This window comes from Heloderma suspectum, chromosome 7 (genome assembly GCF_057233095.1).
Source record: "Heloderma suspectum isolate Gila_16-S chromosome 7, 16-S_ref, whole genome shotgun sequence".
NCBI classification, from domain to species: Eukaryota; Metazoa; Chordata; class Lepidosauria; order Squamata; family Helodermatidae; genus Heloderma; species Heloderma suspectum.
In genome coordinates this window covers 6,398,874-6,420,567 of record NC_139464.1, presented here as the reverse complement: position 1 = coordinate 6,420,567, position 21,694 = coordinate 6,398,874, and the positions used below count along the sequence as shown (strand labels likewise).

Below are 21,694 nucleotides of genomic sequence, written 5' to 3'. Positions count from 1 at the left end.
CTTGCTTACATTGAACCACATTTGCCATTTAGATGCCCATTCTACCAGTTTGGAGAGATCCTTTTGGAGCTCTTCACAATCCCTTTTTGTTTTAACCACCCTAAATAATTTGGTGTCATCTGCAAACTTGGCCACTTCACTGCTCACTCTTAATTCCAGATCATTTATGTACAGGTTGAAAAGCATTGGTTCTAATACAGATTCCTGTGGGACCCCACTATGTACTTCCCTCCATTGGGAGAATTTATCATTTATTCCTATTCTCTGCTTTCTGTTCTTTAACCAGTTACTGATCCATAAGAGGACCTGTCCTCTTATTCCATGACTGCTAAGTTTTTTCAGGAGTCTTTCATGAGGGACTTTGTCAAAAGCCTTTTGGAAGTCCAAGTAAACAGTGTCTACCGGATCACCCCTGTCTACATGTTTATTGACGCTCTCAAAGAGCTCTAAAAGATTAGTGAGACAGGACTTACCTTTGCGGAAGCCATGTTGATTCTTTTTCAGCAGGGCTTGTCCTTCTATATGCTTACTAATTTTATCTTTAATAATGCCTTCCATTTCCCTGAAACAGATGTTAAGCTAACCAGCCTGTAATTTCCCTGATCCCCCCTGGATCCCTTTTTGAACACTGGTGTTACATTGGCCATCTTCCAGTGCTCTAGTATAGAGGCTGATCTTAGGGACATGTTGCATATTTTGGTTAGAAGATCAGCAATTTCATATTTGAGTTCTTTGAGAACTCTAGGGTAGATACCATCTGGGTCTGGTGATTTATTTGCTTTCAGTTTATCAATAAGGTTGAGAACTTCATCTTTTGTCACCACTGTTTATGAGAAGAATTCATTCAGCTTCTCCGCAATCTCCTTGTTCTCCATTCCAGTCTCTGTTGTCATCCAACAGTCCAACTGCCTCCCTAGCTGATTTTCTTCATCTGATATATTTAAATAATTCTTTATTGTTGGCCTTGATGTTGTTAGTGATATGCTCTTCAAAATACTTCTTTGCATCTCTTATTGTCTGCTTGCATCATCTTTGTGCAAGCTTGTGCTCCCTTTTGTTTTCCTCACTTGGGCAAGACTTCCATTTTCTGAAAGAAGCTCTCTTTTCTCTTAATAGCTCCCTTAACACTTGGTGCTACGTTTCCTAACCTGCGATATACATTTTAGCTGGGCTTCTATTATTGTGGTTTTGAGTAATCTCCAAGCATTTTGAAGGGATTTAATCCTTCTGACTCCCCCTTTTAGCTTCCGTTTCACCAGTTCCCTCATTTTAGAGAAGTTTCCTCTTCTGAAGTCAAATGTGACTATGTTGGACTTCCTGGGCAATTTTCCACTTAAATATATATTAAATCTGATAGCACTGTGGTCACTGTTTCCAATTGGCTCAACAACATTTACATCTCGTACTAGGTCCTGGGTGACACCTCTTAGGATTAAATCCAAGGTCACCTCCCTGCTGGTCGGTTCCATGACCAACTGTTCTAAGGCACAATCATTTAGGGCAACTAGAAATTTAACCTTTTTCTCGTGGCTGGACCATGCATTTATCCAATCAATGTGGGGGTAATTGAAGTTGCCCATTATTACAATACTTCCTTGTTTGGAGGCCTCCCTGATTTCGTTTTCCATCTCAAGATCACTCTGAGCATTCTGGTCTGGGGGATGATAGCATGTTCCTAACACTAAATTAGTTTTGGAGCCTGGTACTTTCACCCACAGAGCTTTTGTGGAAGATCCTATCCCTTTTAGGTGTTCTAGTCAGCTTGACACTATGCCCTCTTTGACATACAGGGCAACACCTCCCCCAGTACACCCTTCCCTGTCCTTCCTATAGAGTTTATATCCAGAGATGATCGTATCCCACTCTACCAGGTTTCTGTAATGCCCTCTATATCCAGGTTTTCCTTTAAAATCAAGCACTCCAACTCTCCCATTTTGGCGTGAAGGTTTCTAGCATTTGCATAGAAACACCCATACACGGTATCCTTCCCCAGATGCCTCTGGCGTGTGCATCTTTTGCCATGGGACGTTGGCCCCTTTGACTGGCTGTTATGTTCTGCCATGTGCTCCTGGCCTATTTCCTCCCCTTCTACCTTTGGGTAATCAAAAACATTTTCATTTTCATCCCTTTGGGATGATTAAACCTGAACCGGATGCCTCCCAGCTCCTGTCGGCTTTCCCCCAGGGTTTAGTTTAAAAGCTGCTCTGCTACCCTTTTTATGTTTAGCGCCAACAGTCTGGTTCCATTTTTGTTCAAGTGGAGCCCATCCTTCTTGTACAGGCCCAGCTTGTCCCAAAATGTTCCCCAGTGCCTAACAAATCTGAACCCCTCCTTTCAGCACCACCGTCTCATCCACGCATTGAGACTCCTCAGCTTCACCTGTCTAGCTGGCCCTGTGCGTGGAACAGGTAGCATTTCCGAGAAAGCCACCTTGGTGGTCCTGGATTTCAACCTCCTACCTAGCAACCTAAATTTGGCTTCCAGGACCTCATGACTACATTTTCCCACGTCGTTGGTACCAACATGGACCATGACCACTGACTCCACCCCAGCACTATCTGCTAGGCTATCTAGACAGCGCTTGATATCCACAACCTTTGCACCAGGCAGGCAATTCACCATGCTGTCTACATGCCCATCACAAACCCAGCTGTCTGTGTATCTAATGATCGAATCTCCCACTACCGCAGGCCCCCTTTCCCCCAGAGGTACATCCTCTGCGCAAGAGGATATTTGTTTGTCTTCTGCGGAATGAGTCCCTTCTAAGGGATCATTTCCCTCTTCCTCAGAATCACACCCTCCTTCCCCGAGAACCACATTCTCCATGACAGTGGAGGAGCTGTCACTGTGGGAGTGGGACACAGCTAATGGGTCCCTGAAGGTCTCAGCCACCAACTTCTCTTAGCTTCTCCACATCAGCAACCTTGGCCTCAAGGGAACGCACTTGTTCCCTGAGAGCCAGGAGCTCATTACGCCGAGCACACACCCATGGCTTCCGTCCCGCAGGTAGATAGTCGTACATGTGGCACTCAGTGCAATACACTGGATAGCCCCCTCCCCACTCGTGGCTTTCTACCTACATAACTGTTTTTTTGGGGGGGGGGTCCCTGGAAAACGTAGCTGTTTACTATGAGAAGGTGGGGAAATTGTTTATAGTTATTCATTTACAGTTACTTACTATGAGTACAGAGTAAGGAGGGGAGAGTTGACCACCCTGGCTTCCTCGCCCTGTTGCTAAACTTGCACAGTTGCTTAACAGCAGGCTATCCTACAAGCAGCCAATCCACCACCACATATCAGATCCCCAGAGACAGACCCTGTACCCCAAGGTGCTTCCAGCCTTCTCACCTCTCTCTCTCTCTCTCTCTCTCTCTCTCTCTCTCTCTCTCTGCCTCTGTCTGATCCAAACTGCTGTTTCTTCTCTTTCTCTTTCCCTGCCCTCTTAACTCTCAACCTAAGAGGAGGGGATTGATGTAAGCTAGATGTGTTTGTGTGTGTGTCACTTTCTCAAAGCCCTGAAGTCCTTCAGAATATTCAAGAGAAATCTCCACGTCTCCAGGTCTCAGGAGACCACCTCCTAACAGTGAGCTGACACAGAGGAAACATTCTTGTCTGTTAAGCAGTAATCTCCCCAATAAAGGCATGCTTGGCCAGCAGCCTGTAACTATGTGTCTTCCAAATACAGTTTGGCACTGAGGAGCTCCTGCTCCCCCACTTTCCCTTAGCTGCTGGGGATCTCATGGGGCAGCTAAGTTCATTAGGCAGCCTCTCCCTCCCCACCTCAACACGTTCTCAACATGTTACAAACAGTGTCAAGTAGCTGGACCCTGCTAGGCCTACCGATGTCTTGCGTATCATCAAACACCCTGGAAAAATTAACTTGGTGAATCCACTTCCCCTTTCATAAAACATCTAAAGCTGTTACGAAGGAAGGTGGTTTTTGAGCCACTCTCCTTTGGAATCTGGGTGCAATTTCTGTGAGATGGACTTCCTTCTTATTCAAAGGGCTTGACAATCTCTCTGATTAACGAGCCACAGCATCCCATTCATCAATGACAGCAACATTTAGAGCCGCATAAAACCTCATGTATCAGCCTGATGCAGCAAATGTTTATAACTTGTCCTGAGCAGTGTGGAAGATTAACAGCACCAGTACCTTGGTTTGATGGCTTCTAGATGCTCTTTGAAATTATTTCCAGGGGTCCATGGAAGAAATATTACATGTTTCTCAGCATTTTCTTGGTTGGTAGATATTGCTTGGCACAATCCACCAGGGATTTCTCTTATGCAAAGTGCAGCTCTTTAATTGTGACTGAGCTTTGGGGAAGAAAAACTCCTGGTTGACTGGGTTTGTCAGTTTCTGTACGTTTGTCTATGAGAATAATGCAGATTGTTACAACTACATTTATTCCTATTTGGAAATCCACAAACCTTTGCCAAAGAAGCCCAAATGTGCTTTGAATAAATATTGCAGGCTTTGGACCATTATCCACATATGATATCTTTGTAAAAATAGCTCCATGTTATTATTAAGAGGCACTTGTCATGGAGCTTACTTCCTAAATTTGACAGTGGGGAGTAACAACAGAGCAAGAAGACAGGGAGGAAAGGCTAACAAACAATGGAGGGAGATGGGGAATGCAAGGGTAAGAAGGTTGTGAGCAGATGCTCACAGCCATGTGGGTGCATTGTATTTTGTAATGTGGGAAAGCCATGCCAGTGTACTTTTGTGTGTGTGTGTGTGTGTGTGCGCGCGCACATGCCAGTGTCACAGCAGGACATTCAGTCTGCCAATGAGCACACTGGAATGGAAAAGTACATCAGTATAGTGAATTGTCTCAAAATACCACCGCCAAAGGCCGCAATCCTGAGCATGCATATTTAGAAGTAATTCCCATTTAAGTCAGTGAAAATCACATCAGAGTAAATGCAGTTAGGATCAGGCTGGATTCTTATGCGGGAAGAGAGTTTAGGGAACACCAAGAGAGGGGCAGAGTGAATAGGCACCATTGAGTCATAGATTGCTTTCCCATATTGGAGAAAATGAACTGTATGTCTAAGAGGTGACATTCACCCTTCCCCTGCAATCTTCTGGGGCCAAAACTAGATTTTATGGTGAACATGAGGCTGCCACTGAAAATAGCAACCCTGTCTTCCTTTTCTCCTCTCCCTCCCATAACATCTAGATAAACTCAGCATATGACATCATGTCATCAGTTTCCCCACCATCTCAAGCAACAGCCAGTGGGGTTGCTGATGACATCATGACACTGCACATTGTGTAGTATATCCAAAAGTTTCAGGGGTAGGGGGAAGCAGAGGAGACACGGGGCTGCTGTTTTCAGTGGCAAACTTGTCTTCTCTGTATCATTAATTTTCAGCCCGATGGGCTCAGTATACTTAATATGAATAGCTCCCCAACCATACCTATCCACAGCGGTGCATATTCATCCTACTGATGCAACATTTTGGAATATGGAAGCAATTTTCCAGAGTTCTCCCTAGGTTGTAAAATGATAATATATGGTGAGCACATCCCTAACTGAAATCTTCCTCTAAGCTCTTTTAAGCCTCACTAGACAAAGCTCCTCAGATCAGCTTTTGGTCCTGTTTTAACATCTCTCCAATTACTCTGCAGGGCTTTTCAGTTATTTTATGAACAGAAGTGGCAATTATGTTAAGGCAGCTTTGAATTGGTTTGAATGTCAGTGATTTAGTGTGACTCGTCTTTTCAGAGAAAACCCATCTAATCAAACTGCCAAGTTGTTAGCTTTGTCATTGATGGTTAATTACTGTTTCTCTTAAAGTTATACTTCAGACATCTAAACTTAATTTTTATTAATTTACAATTCACTTAGTGTCTACATTTTATATAGTCTCGGGTTTTTGCCCTTAAAGTTCCTGTGACATTCACTCACAGTTAGGGAGGTTGCTATATGGGGTGTTTTGACCAAATTTCACTTTGGATTATTAAACCTCATCTGCTACATTTTCTTGAAAACATTCAGTTTCAGATGGCATTTTCAGGCCTTTTTGCCCAATCAGTTGTCATAGGATAACCCTTGAATCAATTCAACACATTCAAGGGGTGATAACCTCAGAAAGAGATGGGAAAGGAACCAACTATGACCCCATAGAGGTGTTCATTTTACTCCAGCCTCTCCCAGCCTGGCAGCCTCCAGATGTGTTGGACTGCAATTCCCATCATTCACAGCCAGTATCACCCTTGGCCATGGAATGATGGGAGTTGCAGTCCAACACATCTGGAGGGCACCAGGTTGGGGGACAGTGTTTTATGCACATTCTGTGACACATTGGCAGTTGATCCATAGTAAGATTCTCCTTACTGCTTGCTAGGATGATACAAGTGACCAAGCCCCAGGGTAGTTTGATCATCTGTACAAGCCCAACATCTGGCAAAAGAAAACAAGCATGCTTCACTCATCTTCCTTTTATCTCTTGGCCAGAATGCTCATTCACAATACAAAGGAGCAAGAATCAGACTTCAGTGTCAATAAATAGTGTACCGAAGACTCAGAGGCAGTGCAAGGCTCATGCATGGAACTACAAAAGGTCTTTGTAGGCTCAGGCCAAGGCAGTGGTAGAAAGCTACTGACAGAAGAGGCAGACGGCTGCCAGACTTGTGGAGCAGAAAGAGTTAATGTTGAGGTACTCACCCCTACCCTAAATAAAGGGTACAGGAAGAAAAGGCAAGACAAGGAGGATTTCACCTTTAGTGAATTTATATAGTTACATCTCATGCTACTAGTTTGTATTATACTTCTTTATCCAGTTTTATATGGCTGTAGGACTATTTTTATATTATTTTGTAGGCTTCATGGAAAAAAGGTAAGTTTTCAGAAGAGATTTAAAGGAAGCATAAGTGTTCTGGGAAGGAGCACCAGCCAGACATAGCGGGCCACAAGCAAGGAAGGGTGGAGAATACAGGACCATTGGACAGCTGAACATGGTGGAAGTGGAGAATGAAGGTCACGGAGATCAGGAAAGAAAGTGTGGAGCAAGTCATGGCTTAGTGGTTTGGGAGAGGTCACATCTCTGTAGCAGAGTACATCCTTTGCACATAAAGGTCCCGGATTCAATCCCATCTCCAGTTGAAGGAGCTCAGGTAGGAGGTCTAGGAAAGACCTCTCTCTGCTTGAGTTCTTGCACAACACTGCTAGTTAGGGTAGACAGTACAAGGTGAGACGGACCGGTGGTATGACTCGGTGTCAGGCACCTTCCTACTGTGTGTTCATAAACCGAGAGCTTTAAAGGTAAGGAGAAGAAGTTTGTGATGGATGCAGTATGGGATAGCAAACCATGGAAGGGATTTGAGGAGTGGCATTACCTGGTACAAATGTATCTCCTGAGTTTTTACTGCTGCATTGCCCTTCTCCCTCCTTTTTCTGGGTCAGTTCCTTCTCCCATTTGGAAGAAGGAGGAATGAGGAGGGTGGCCAAACTCTGGATTTACATGGATTATTATCTTATTTTCTGTGTCTGATTTCCTAATATCCTGTGTCAAAGTATGATAAAATGGCCTTTCATGTATGAGTTTAAAGAGCTGGATTTAGATATTCCTCTTTTAAATGAAACCAGATTTTTATACCTCTGTCAGGAACACACGGATTATTGGCTCCTGGTCATTTTCATGCTGCTTCGTCTTACAGAGCTGGATCACAAGAAAATCACAGTGCAAGAAAAGGTAAGTGTCCCCATTTTAATAGCGCCATCTAGATTATAAGCTTATTTGCCACAAGACAAGAACAGAGAACACTCTGAGCACAGGTGGTGCTTTCCCTTTGCCTCTGGATGGGTGGAGTGGGGGGGGCAAACAGTGGGAGGGGGCTTTTGGTTTCATGCCGTGCTCATGGATTTCCCTCGAAGCTTCTGGCTGGCCATTGTGGGAAAACAGGATCCAGGACTAGAGAGATCCTTGGTCTGATCCAGCTGGGCACTTCTTATGTACATTGCTGGTTGTGCAATGGCTTCTGTTCACAGTTTGTTGTTTTCCATGGCTGGCAATGGAACCTGCCGGTGGACAGCATTCTCTAGATGATAATCACGAAACAGCAAATGATTGGACCATGCCTCAAGTTCGTGTGAATCCTTCTGTTCTTCAGTAAGCTCTCTGGAAGACATGTAGAAATGAGAAGCCTGGAGTGGGATCATCATAAGCATGTGGAGAGCATGGAATTCATTTGGACTCCAAAGCAACAATAAGATCATGAGTACCGTCCTCTGGATCAAACCAGGACCTATCTAATCCAGCATTTGGTGCCCTAACATTGGCCAGGGATGCCTCTGGAAGTTCATGAGCCAGTCATGATGGTGGTGGACATCTGTCGACATTTGCCCCCAGCATCTGGCACTCACAAGTGTCACCAAGTATTGTGGTTTCATTCCGCTATTGTGGGTAACAGCTAAAGGTGGACGTATCCTTCATGAAAATTAACAAGCAGTTAATTGATTTCAAGGTAAAAATCCCAACATATACATTAATCAGGAGGAAAATAACCATAGGCACATTTAGCCATTCTTGCTCAGAAGAAGGCATTCATGTAATTAATGAACTGATCCCTTTCCCTTTAATTACTGGGAGCAGGTTGCAGCTGTGAACAAGTATGACCCTCCTCCTGAAGTAGTGGCCACCCAGGATCACATGACCCACATCATGTACAGCATGATGCAGCCACAACGGATCTTCAATAGGTAACCTTGTCTTCGGTCCTCCTTCAGCCCTGTAGGTGGCACTCACGTTAAGCTGTTGCAAGCATGGGATGCCTCCTCCTCGCCTCTCTTACCCTTCCCTTTCACTCTTCCAAAAAAGCAGGCTACGTTTAGACGTGCCAGGACTGCCAGCATGGAAATTAGGCAAATCTTGCTTGGCTGAGCAGATTATGAAACGAAGTTAGTCGCTCACCTCGGCACTCCAAGACAGATTGCCCACCGCTCCGTTTCTTTTAAACAATCTGTCAGAGCAGATGGCCATTCACACCATAAATGAGAGATGCAAAAAGCTCTATCAGTACCCAGTGATGAAACTCTTCAGGGAGCAATGAGAGCTTGCAACTGTACTTTCTTCAGGCTGTCTTTCACTCTCTCCCTTTGGAGGATTGGCATCTCATGGCAAACAAAATGGCCATCCATCCCTTTCTTGTGGATTGCAGCATGGTTTACGGAGGCCAGGAGAGGGATGGTCACAAAACTCCCCATTGAATAAAGGCCTGCACATCATTTGATCATTCTTTTTAAAAAGTTTTAAAATCCCTAGCCCCTCCTTGAAGGGATTTGACTCTCAATCAGTCCCCTTCAGCTTTCTTTTAAATAATTATCTCATTTTTAAAAATTAAATATGACTGTGTGGGCATTTTCTAGGCAGTTTTCTGCTTGCATATTGCTGAATTTGGTGGTGTTGGGGTCACTGTTCACAAGCAGCCCAGCACTGCTTATGTGATTTTGAAAAGCAAATAGCCAATGTTTTAAGGAAGCATGACGTAGTAGTAATGGGGGACTTCAATTTCCCCGGTATTTGTTGGGAGACAAATTCTGCAAAACATGGCCCCTCCAGGAAATTGCTGACTTGTGTGGCGGATAACTTCCTCCTAGTAGAGGAAGGAACTAGAGGATCGGCTATCCTTGACTTGATCCTAACCAACAAAGATGACTTAGTGGATAAAGTAGCAGTTACAGGAACTCTGGGGGAAAGCGACCATGTTGCACTTGAATTCTTGGTTCTAAGGGAAGCAAAAGCCGAGTGTAGTCAAACGCGTACCCTGGATTTTAGGAAAGCTGATTTTAATAAACTCAGAACAATGATCAGTAAGGTCCCATGGCAAGTAATGCTAACGAGAAAAGGAGCCCAAGATGGGTGGGAGCGTTTAAAAAAGGAAATTCTCAAGGCACAATCACAAACAATTCCAAGAAGAAGAAAAGGTGGAAGACAACAGAAGAAGCCAGTGTTGTGCATAGTAAAAGGCAGAGGAAAGAAATGGTTGTTCAGCTATTAAATAAGGATGGCAATATGATAACAGATGACAAAGACAAGGCAGAGGTGCTCAATTCCTACTTTGGCTCAGTCTTCTCCCAAAAGAGGGTCTATGACCCCCCTGGCAAAGGCGAAGTGCAGGCTAAAGGGGCAGGATTGCAGCTTGAGATTGATAGGCATATGGTCAAGGAACACCTAATTACTTTGAATGAGTTCACATCTCCAGGGCCAGATGAACTGCATCCTAGAGGAAAAAAGGAATTGGCAGAAGAACTCTCAGAACCGCTGTCTATTCTCTTTGAGAAATGGAGGACGGGGGAAGTGCCAGATGACTGGAGGAGGGCTAATGTTGTCCCTGTCTTCAAAAAGGGTAAAAAGGAGGAACCTGGGAACTACAGACCAGTCAGTCTGACATCAATCCCAGGGAAAATTCTGGAGCAGATGATAAAGCAATCCATCTGCAAGCAACTTGAAAACAATGCCGTGATTACTCAAAGCCAACATGGATTTGTCAAAAACAAGTCCTGCCAGACAAATCTGATCTCATTTTTTGATCAAGTAACCTCCCTTGTAGACCGTGGGAATGCTGTAGACATCATATACCTCGACTTCAGCAAAGCTTTCGACAAAGTGCCCCATGATATCCTGATGAGCAAACTAGCTCAAAGTGGGCTAGATGAAACAACGATCCGGTGGATCCACAGCTGGCTACAGAATCGGACTCAAAGAGTGCTTATCAATGGGACCTTCTCAAACTGGGGAGAGGTAATGAGTGGGGTTCCGCAGGGCTCAGTCCTGGGCCCAGCGCTCTTCAAAATTTGTATTAATGACTTGGAGGAGGAGGTGCAGGGAATGCTGATCAAATTTGCAGATGACACAGAATTGGGCAGGATAGCTAATACTCTGGAAGACAGAAACAAAATTCAAAGTGATCTGGAGCGCTGGGCAGAAAACAACAGAATGACATTTCATAGGGGTAAATGCCAAGTTCTGCACCTAGGAAAAAGAAACCAAATGCACAGTTACAAGATGGGGGATACGTGGCTCAACAACACTACAAGCGAGAAAGATCTTGGAATTGTTGTCGATCACAAGCTGAAAATGAGCCAACAATGTGATGTGGCTGCAAAACAGGCCAATGCTATTTTGGGCTGCATTCATAGAAGCATAGCTTCCAAATCCCGGGAAGTACTAGTTCCCCTCTCCTCAGCACTGGTTAGGCGTCATCTGGAGTACTGTGTCCAGTTCTGGGCACCACACTTTAAGAAGGATGCAGACAAACTGGAGAGGGTTCAGAGGAGGGCAACGAAGATGATCAGAGGACTGGAAGCAAAACCCTATGAAGGGAGACTGAAAGAACTGGGCATGTTTAGCCTTGAGAAGAGAAGACTGAGGGGAGATATGATAGCACTCTTCAAATATTTGAAAGGTTGTCACAGAGAAGAAGGCCAGGATCTCTTCTCGATCATCCCAGGGTGCAGGACACAGAATAATGGGCTGAAGTTACAGGAAGCCAGATTCTGGCTGAACATCAGGAAAAACTTCCTGACTGTTAGAGCAATACGACAATAGAACCAATTACCTAGGGAGGTAGTGGGCTCCCCCACACTGGAGGCATTCAAGACGAGTCTGGAGAGCCATCTGTCAGGGATGCTCTGACTTGGATTCCTGCACTGAGCAGGGGGTTGGACTCGATGGCCTTGTAGGCCCCTTCCAGCCCTACTATTCTATGATTCTATGATTGACCGGATCCATTGTTTAGGATTAAAGCAATAGTTGCTGGTCTGCTCCTCCCACTGACTCCATAATATGTTATTTGTTATTTAGTACCCAAATGTATATGCAACTTTCCACAGAGTTATCAAAGCAGTGAACATACAGTGGGGCTATTCGCACGTAGCAGTGTCAAACTGTGGGTTAACTGATGTCAAAAAAGAATACATAAATTAATTAACCCACGATTTGCCACAGCATGTGCCAGGCATGTTCCACTGCCTTTTTGAATATTCAACCCCTGATCGGGGATTGCTATGTGATGTCCAGACCCAGGCACTGTAGGTTAATCATGGGTTAAACAATCCACAGTTGACTTAACTACTAATTGTAAGTTAACTGTGGGTTGTTTAACCCACAATTAAATATCTATAGGGTAGCTATGGGAAACTCATGTGCATGCTCCATATTAGTGTAATACTTTCTTTGGGACAACTCAGAGGTTGGAAAAATGTGCAAGCTTCGTGATGTTCATGAGATGTAAAAGAAAAACAGGTAGTGGTGGGAGTGGAAACAGGAGGTGTGGTAGGCTGACAATGTTGAAGTCAAGATGTCTGCATGGTCATTGGGCTCTACCAGGTGATGTGATGGTTTCAGGAACTGAAAGACGCAAACAGTGGTTGATCCCCATTTCCAAACATATAAAATCCAGGTGTTACTCAGAACTGTCTTCATCCTGGGCAAAACACATAGAATCCTTGATCAGTGGAAAACAGAAGAAACTAGGCAGTCTTTATATTCAGAGAGCCTGGGATACTTTTACATGCTGTAGTAGGTAGGGGAAAAAAGAGTCAATAGATGCCCATGTGCCTTCTGTGTATGGAGTCCCTGATGGCCATGTAAGAAGCTTAATTAAGTCTTGTTTTTCCTCCTCTCCATGCAGCACCCTGCCTAGCCTTGATGCTCCATACCCCATGTTGGTATTGACTGGACCCCTGGCCTGCTGGAAGCGAGAACTTTGCCACAGGCTCTGCAGAAAGTTCAACAACTATTTCAGATACAGGTATTATCCAGTCCATACATGTTCATCAGTCCTTGGAGAGTTGCTGAGTATAAAACAGTGCCAGTTTTTTCACAAAGATAAAACTTTATGGAAGGCAGTTAAGTTGCTCTCTGTTGTACCAGTTCTAGTATTCTCTCCTCATCTTATATTGCCCTCTGCATTGGATTAGTTTAAAGGAATGGATTCCTTTACAAAAGGATCTCTCAGCAAATGCTACAGGTGTGCAAATAACACTCTCCATCACATTGTGGATTGGGCACAGATGGATGTTAGTTGTAGGGCTGCAAGTTTTAATTGGTATAGTAGGGCTGCAATCCTGTCCATGAATTGTTTAGCAGTAAACCCCATTGGAGATGATTGAAGTAATCAATGGAGGGAAATTTTAATTTCTGAGTGAAAATTTTAGTTAAAGGGGCTTTGAGTTAAAAGCTCTGTGTTTCGTGAAGTTGTTTTAGCTCTGGCGAGTTGCTGTAAAAGGGAAGAAAAAGGCCTTTCTTCAAAATGGCCTTTCCTCCTAGCAATACATGGTAAATTTGTATTTGTTAAACCGAGAGTGGTGGGGGATCTTTCTTCTATTAAGGATGCACAGGAAATGTCCATTGGGGGCTGCAACTGAGGGTTGGCAGAGCCAGAGCCAAACGGGGACAGAGCTTGCAGCACTGTGGGATTGCATAGTGTGCTTGCACTCTTTCTCTCTGTAACCCTTGCTTGCTTGCTTGCTTGCTTGCTTGCTTGCTTGCTTGCTTGCTTTCTCTGCCACCCCACGTGAAATTAGACCAAGGGGAGCATGCAGGTTGCAGGTTCCCCATGCCAGGACTTAACAAAAGGCAAGGCCGACGCGGTGGTTAAATATGTTTGTTTGTAGTTTCACTTGTAAGGAAAAATGCAATGAATCTCTATGCTAATTTCATATCAGTGTTATCGTGTTGCTATCTCGTGCACACTTTGGAAAGGCAAAGACTCCCTGCCAGCCAGCCTCTTGATAGGATGTTTCAAAAAGCAAATTTGTTCCTTGGACTCCCTGCTCCCCCCATTGTTCACCTCATACCGTGATGCCCTGGCAACTAGGTGGTTTCACTTTTATCATGTAGTCTGAACAGACATGAGTTCAGTTTTAGTTCCTGGATGATGGCTTGGGCTTCCAAGCATCCCTTCCCCCGACTCCCCACCTTCCAAAACACAACAGCTCCTGACCAGGCCAAGAATTAGCCATTCCTGGCATAAAATGCATTGGTGCACCTGGTTGTACAAAATCTGAAATAGTGCCTGTAGACCTCTGTGCTATATTGGTTTCTGTAGCTTAGATCATACAACACAAACCTTCCTGCACATTTTAGTTCTATAGATAACTGCCTATGTCAATCCATCAGCCAGACAGATTCCTTGTAAGCCAAACACTAAAAAAAACCTTCTGTCTGAGGAAGAAAAAATCAAATATAATACATATTCAATAAATTATCCCATATGAAAAGCCTGCTGGAATTTCCAAATAATTGAAAACTGGAGGGGATTTTCCAAGTGCTGTAAATTTTCCAAGATCCTTGTTGTGTTTTGTTTTATATTTCATTCTTTCGTAGGTTTTATGCATATGAAGAACAGAGAATGACAGAATCTTAGCAGAGCAGAAAATTGCTACCATAAAACAAAGTTGTATTTTAATTATTCAGTGGAGATTTCTGTAGCATTAGTTCCTTAAAATTTTAAACATGCCACTTGTTAAAAATGCATTTTTATGGAAGATACTGGGCCAGTTTGAAAGTTAAACACAATCATGCTGTTAAAAGGAGCTTGTAACATGCTGAAATTGTTTTTTTTTAAGGTGAAATAGGCCATTGAAAAAATCTGGCCAGTGCCCAGAAACAACCTTTCAAGATATTTATATAGTCGCTGAGAAATCAAGCCTTTGAAGTTTAAGCTTTATAGAGTCCACGTGTCTCATATTGTTCTCATTTGACACAGCTTAGGACAGCCTTCCCCAACCTAGCACCCTCCAGATGTGTTGGACTACAGCTCCCAGCATCTCCAGTCAGCATGGCTGGCTGGGGATGCTGGGAGTTGTAGTTGAACACATCTGGAGGCACTAGATTGAGGTGGGGCCCGAATACCTTTTCCCAGAACATGGCTGTGACAGGGCTGGCCAGCATCTCCAGATGTTTTGGGCATAGACTCCTAGAAGCTCCTGCCCACATGAGGGCCAATGATCAGGAATGCTGGGAGTTGAAGTCCAAAACATCTGGAGATCTACTTTCTTCCCACCGCTAGGACAGTTCCTGCAGAATTGGGATGAGGCATCCAACTGAACAACGTTTCACAGATAAAAATGCGGAGCAGACTCTGTATGTGTCTCCCCCAAGGTTCCTGCACAACACATCGCTGGCTGAGCTCCCCTCTTCCTTTATTTCCCACTGCTGATGGCTTTTCTCTCTTTGCTTTATACATTTACTTTGCAAGAGTCTGCTGTGCACTAATTTAAAAGTCCAGAGTTCAAAACAAACCACTCCAACTGTAGCGTGTGAAATGGCAGCCCATGTGGTACACGATGCCTTAGGCTGCCATTCTAGATCGACTTACGAGGGAGGAGGCCTCATTCAACATGTTTGATTCCGAGTCAGCAAGCATAGGATTGTGTTGTTAGTGTTCATGCATGTGCATTTAAAGTGCCTGTGCATTAGAGATGAGAAGATGTCCCCGTCCCCTTCCTCTAGAGACCCAAGAAAGGGAACTGAAACCCGAAGAACTATGTTGACCTTGCCGTTTTAAAAAGGCATTCTTCAAAGCGAAAATAGGAGCAGTAATTTACCATGGGAAGCTGAAGGATAAGGCTATCAGTGGCTACTAGTCATGAGGACTATATATTACCTCCAGTACTGGAGGCAGTATGTTTCTCAATACAAATTGCTGGGGAGCATGAGCAGGGGGGTGCTGTTGCAGTCATGTCCTGCTTATGGGCTCCCCCTTGGGGCATCTTTCCATTGGAGCATCCATTGAGAACAGGGTGCTGGACAGGTTGGGCTTTTGATCTGCTCCAGCAGGGCTGTTCTTATGTTCTTATCCTGAACTGAACTGCTGGCCCGTCTATTTCAGTATTGTCTACATTGATTGGCAGCAGCTCTCCAGGGTTTCCCCAGCCCTACCTGGAGATGCCAGGGATTGAACTTGGGACCTTTTTCTACAAAGCAGGTGTGCTACCACTGAGCTACAGCTAAGGATGCTGGGGAAATTCGAGACAGACTAAAATGAGCTCGGATTTCTAAGAATCTGACCTGCAGAATCCGCTGCGTGGAGTCTGTGGATTTCCGGATATTTTTTTTTTTAACTTACCCAAAATTTACGCCAATTTACTTGTAGGAAAATATGCACGTTTCTGCTTAGACTGGTAAATATAAGCGGGAAAAAGTTGAATGGAATGGGGGACAATACGCTGAATTTTGCATACTGACATAAATTAAATGAACCGAGAACTACTGGAAGTACAAGCTGGGTTTCGAAGAGGCAGAGGAACCAGAGATCAAATCGCCAACTTTCGCTGGATCATGGAGAAAGCGAGAGAATTCCAGAAAAACGTCTATTTCTGCTTCACTGACTACGCTAAAGCCTTTGATTGTGTAGATTACAACAAACTCTGGCAAATTCTGAAAGAGATGGGGGTACCAGACCACCTTACCTGTCTCCTGAGAAACCTGTACGAGGGTCAAGAAGCAACAGTAAGAACCGGACATGGAACAACCGATTGGTTCAAAATTGGGAAAGGAGTACGACAAGGCTGCATATTGTCGCCCTGCTTATTTAACTTATATGCAGAGTACATCATGAGAAACGCCAGGTTGGATGAATCACAGGTCGGAATTAAGATTGCCGGGAGAATTATCAACAACCTCAGATACGCAGATGATACCACCCTAATGGCAGAAAGTGAAGAGCATCTAAAGAGCCTTTTGTTGAGGGTGAAAGAGGAGAGTGCAAAAGCTGGTTTGAAACTCAACATTAAAAAAACGAAGATCATGGCATGTGGCCCATTACTTCCTGGCATATGGAAGGGGAAGAAATGGAAGCAGTGACAGATTTTATTTTCTTGGGCTCCAAGACCACCGCAGACGGCGACTGTAGCCATGAAATTAAAAGACGCTTGCTCCTTGGGAGGAAAGCTATGGCAAACCTAGACAGCATAGTAAGAAGCAGAGACATCACCTTGCCGACAAAGGTCCACATAATCAAAGCTATGGTTTTCCTAGTAGTAACGTATGGCTGTGAGAGCTGGACTATAAGGAAGGCTGAGCGCCGAAGAATTGATGCTTTCGAACTGTGGTGCTGGAGAAGACTCTTACGAGTCCCCTGGACTGCAAGGAGGTCCAATCAGTCCATCCTAAAGGAAATCAACCCTGAGTGCTCATTGGAAGGACAGATACTGAAGCTGAAGCTCAAATATTTTGGCCACCTAATGCGAAGAGAAAACACTCTGGAAAAGACCCTGATGCTGGGAAAGACTGAAGGCAAAAGGAGAAGGGGACGGCAGAGGATGAGATGGCTAGATAGCATCACTGATGCAATGAATATGGACTTGAGCACGCTCTGGGAGAGAGTGCAGGACAGGAAGGCCTGGCGTGCTATGGTCCATGGGGTCACGAAGAGTCGGACACGACTGAACGACTGAACAACAACAACAACAAATTACGTAAATTGTTGCAAACCCTCTTACAGAATTATTTACGTATTTTTCCGCATGACAACAACCAAAAAATTGAATCCATCTGTGAATGGATGCTGGAACGAATGACACTACACAGTCCACGAAAGGCACATGGGACGGATTTCACAAAAACTGGACATCCCTAGCTATAGCGCTTCCCCATGGGCAGATAGCAAGAAATGGGGGCTTTACCTGGTAAATAGGAGCAGTTGGAGTGTATGAAATGATTGGTTAGACAGGTAGGCCAGGGTCCGTTCCCAGAGGGTATATCCAAACAAGCACCGCAGATGTGGAGCAAGGAGCAGGAAGGTGGGCCTCTTGGGCCTGGAGAAAGAGAAGGCCTGAAGAGTCACGGAAGCGGAGCAGGAATGGGCGGGAGTAGAGCGAGAAACAGTCTGTGGCCTGCAGTCATGAGAGGTTTTGTTGCACGCAGCCTGCTGCTGGGAGGGGAAATCATTGAGGAACAGGAAACAGGAGGGGGTAGCCCTAGCGGGGAGGACTAGAGCAAGGCAAGGCGCATGTCAAGCTACTTTGGTGTTTGAAAGAGCTACGGTGTTGTAAGGAAAGGGCTCTGGCCCAGTTCCCCAAAGGTCTGAGTCCACCCATGACTGATAACCTGGATGCTAATGGACTGTATCTGTGAATTGCCGTGGTGCTGGAGCTCTACTCCCACCCCACCGCCACCCAGCAGTTTCTCTTAGAACAGGGTGGACAACTTGTGCCCCTCCAGATGTTTTGGTCTGTGACTCTCATCAGCCCTAGGCAGCACAGCTGTCCTGCACTCCTGTTTGTACTCCCAGCAGCACTCCTGTCAGGGATGACAGGAGTTGTAGGACAAAACATCTGGGGGGAACAAGTTGCCTACCCCTGCTTTAGAGCCAGTGGAGGCTGTGGATTCATTCTGGTTCCAGTCAGAGCCAGCCAGAACTCTAAAGGAGCTATCCAAGGTGCTTAACCCTATCCCGAAAATAGTTTTGGCACCTTGGACAGCTCCTTTAGGGTTCTGTTGGGTTCTGACTGAAACCCAGGATGGATTCATAGCCCCACGGAAATTGGAGCCCCCAGCCTCTGCTGCTTGGAGCACCTTCCACATTGGTCCCTACTGATTACTGTGTACTAGCCTTCCCCAGTGTGGTGCCCTCCCAGATGTGCTGGTCCATAACCCACTATCTTCCCTACCCAGTATGACCAATGGCCCTGCTGGCTGAGGATGATGGGATTTGTAGTCCAACATATCTGGAGGGCACCACATTGGGGAATGGTGATCTATGCAGTCTGGACCACAAGTGGACAGAGGGGCTCCAGAGCAGTAGCTCCAAAGGATTCCGTAGAGCAGACGTGGCGAAAGGAGGCAAACAAAGCACGTGCATCCACCACAAAGCACGCGTGCTCCTGGCCTCTGGAGACACTGGCCTTGGTAAGTTGCAGGGGTTGCAAGGCTTAACTGCTAAATCATGAGGACAGCCTCCCCCAACCTGGTGCCCTCCGGATGTGTTGGATTGCAACCCCCATGCTGGCTGCAAATTATGGGATTTGTAATCCAGCACATCTGAAGGGCCCGAGGTTGGGGAAGGCTGCTTAGGAACATAGGAATGCTGCCATCCAGCCCAGTATTGTCTACCCTGGCTCTTAGTCACCCTCCACCAAAGGCTTTTCCAGCCCTGCTATCTAAGATCCTTTCAGCGTAGATGCCAAGGATCAGACCGGAGACCTTCTGCATGCAAAGAGGCCCTTCCGTTGACTAATTAGTTGGGGTCAATTTCAATCAGTGTGCTTGCCAGTCAAGGGTATGTCATTGGGGGTGAGGGCGGCTGTTTGGGTTTTGATATGTTTCTGCAATAAGAGACGAAAAATAATACATCAAAGATGGCCATCCCTTATTCTTGTGGCAATGAATTCCATAAATTAATTATGCCTTGTGTGACAAAAGTACTTTCTTCAATCTGTCCTGAATTTGCTGCCAATCAATTTTATTTAATGACCCTAAGTTCTGCTATTATGAAAAACAGAGAGAAGCATTGCTCTCTCTACCCCATTCATAATTTTATATACCTCCACTGTGTACGTACAGATACTCTTTACAACCTGATCCTATGCATGTTTACTTGAAAAGAACTTGGGATCATCCAGTGAGATCGATTGACAGTAAATCCAGGACAAATCAATAGGATTTACTCCCAAATAAGTATGCATAGGATTGCAGCCTTAGTCATTCCCCTTAATGGCTTCTTCTCTTTTTACATTGCTTATCTTCAGTCCCTGCCATACCACAAGATCTCCTTATTTTGGAGAAGAAAACAGATTAGATTACTACTTTGTGTCCCAGGAGGAGTTTGACGAAATGGTGAATACGGTAAGGAGAGATCCGATTTCCCTTTTTTGGCTGCAGAGAAAGTTGCCCGGAACCCCTATCATAGCTCACTTTACGTAGGGGTAGGGAAATTGCTCTGAGCTAAAGATAGTGGAGAAAAAATCTATCTATGGTATTATTTCTGGATGAGAAACTGTTATAGGTGTATTGAATTATTTTTTTAAAAAAGATCTGTCTAGTTGTTCCTTAATTGTTTAGATGATTTCCACTCATTTTTAATTTGTTGTGCTCCCTACTCTGTGAGAGAGTTGTGCACAATCTTGCACATAAGCCATAAAGCTGAGTGTTTAGTTATTTTTTAAAAAAAGTATTCAGTCATCCCCAGAAACGCTGGTTCGCCTTGGCATTCAGCATTGTGGCCCAAATTCAAGTCAGGGGAGTATTTGCAGCAGCCAGCCACTGGCTGTGAGCTTTTCAAGGGTATCTGACCGGCTGCTGCTGGAAACAGAACACTGGGCTACATAGTCTGATGTGGAAAGGAATTCATACATTCTCTTGCTCCGATTCTGGACAAAGGAACTTTGCCTTTTCACTTAACAGGTCTCAAATTGAGGTGGCCTTGTGCATCTTGAGAAAACACTGAAAGAGGAAGCACAAATGGATCCTCTCTTTTGGCATTTTCAGCTAACATGTGAAGGGGTCATTCATATGTCTCCTCTGTGGTGAAATAAATTTGCTTTCCCCATAGCTGGAGCTCACACTTCTCACTGTAGGAGCGATACGTTACCTTCTTCTGCAGATTATTTGGGAAGTTCATAAAAGTGAAAGTACAGCTCATTCATGTTTCCCCTTTCGCTCCCAGCTCCCAACGTGAAATCCAGCCTTACGTTCCTGTGTGTCCAAGATCACATGTGTATGTAAAGATGTGTGTGTGAACATGCATCTGTATGCCTGTACTCAAGATACCATAATAGCAGAATGTGTTGCATTTGCAATATAGTGTTTCCTTGGCCTTTCATGTAGCCTCAGATTCGTTCTTTTCTTTCCAGGGAAAATTCATTGCAACTTTTAAATACAGCGGCTTCTGCTATGGACTGGGCCGGGACACCATTGAATCCATTGCTCGGGAGGGGCTTGCAACCTGTGTTCACATGGAAATAGAGGTAAGGGTGCCCCTGGGGTGCAGAAACATTTCTAGTAATGTCGGTTACATTTGCCTCACTGGATACCTCCACCCCCAACTGCAGCAAAGGCAGTGTAGACTGGTGGCTCTGATGTCAGTGGGGCACCGAAAGCCAAATCCGCTCTGGGTTTCAGTCAGAACCAATCAGAATTCTAAAGGAGCTCTCCATGGTGCTGAACCTAGAGTGCATTCATCGCCCCATGACATCGGAGCCACCAGCCTGTACTGGACCATGCAATTACATTTGTATTGTGGTCGGGGTGCTGCGCCTGCAGCAAGGCAGTCTGGTGGATTGGAAGCAGGAAGCCCTGGAGAACAGCTCAGGGAACCAAAGCCATACTGAGATCCACAAGTTGTTATATAGAGCTGGGTGGTACCAGCAATCGAATTGCTGGCCCCCACCTGGAAGTGTTGAATCTCTTCCAGCCAGAGGGCCAAATTTAATTTTGGAGAAGCTTTTGGAAGCCACATTACAGTGGTGGTCGGGGTTAAAAGGCAACAGGGATGGGGCCAAAATACCAAAAATGCCAGCGCATTTTAGCTTAAAGCTCTTACTGCCAGTAATGAAGCTTTAGAAGCGACCTTTCAGCCTTTCAGAATGGGGGGAAAACTGTGCGACAGACAGGAAACTACCAAAGGTGGTTGGGGAAAGGGGGCAGCAGGGGAAAGGGGTGCAACCATCTGGGGCACCCTGGAGGGCCATATTGGCACTCCAGGTAGGCAGGATTTGGCCCACAGGCCTGAGGTGTA

The 21,694-nt window shown here is 45.0% G+C and overlaps 1 protein-coding gene across 4 annotated transcripts in view; it reads left to right on the top strand.

The window, feature by feature from the left end:
- LRGUK (leucine rich repeats and guanylate kinase domain containing) overlaps window positions 1–21,694 on the top strand; it is a 91,369-nt gene that overhangs the window by 33,048 nt on the left and 36,627 nt on the right. For all 4 annotated transcript variants that reach the window (XM_084809041.1, XM_084809039.1, XM_084809040.1 and 1 more), the window contains 5 exons: window positions 7,618–7,704; window positions 8,605–8,711; window positions 12,644–12,763; window positions 19,707–19,803; window positions 20,811–20,924. In XM_084809041.1, coding sequence (XP_084665167.1) covers window positions 7,618–7,704; window positions 8,605–8,711; window positions 12,644–12,763; window positions 19,707–19,803; window positions 20,811–20,924 — 525 coding nt within the window. The remainder of the gene's footprint in view (window positions 1–7,617; window positions 7,705–8,604; window positions 8,712–12,643; window positions 12,764–19,706; window positions 19,804–20,810; window positions 20,925–21,694) is intronic.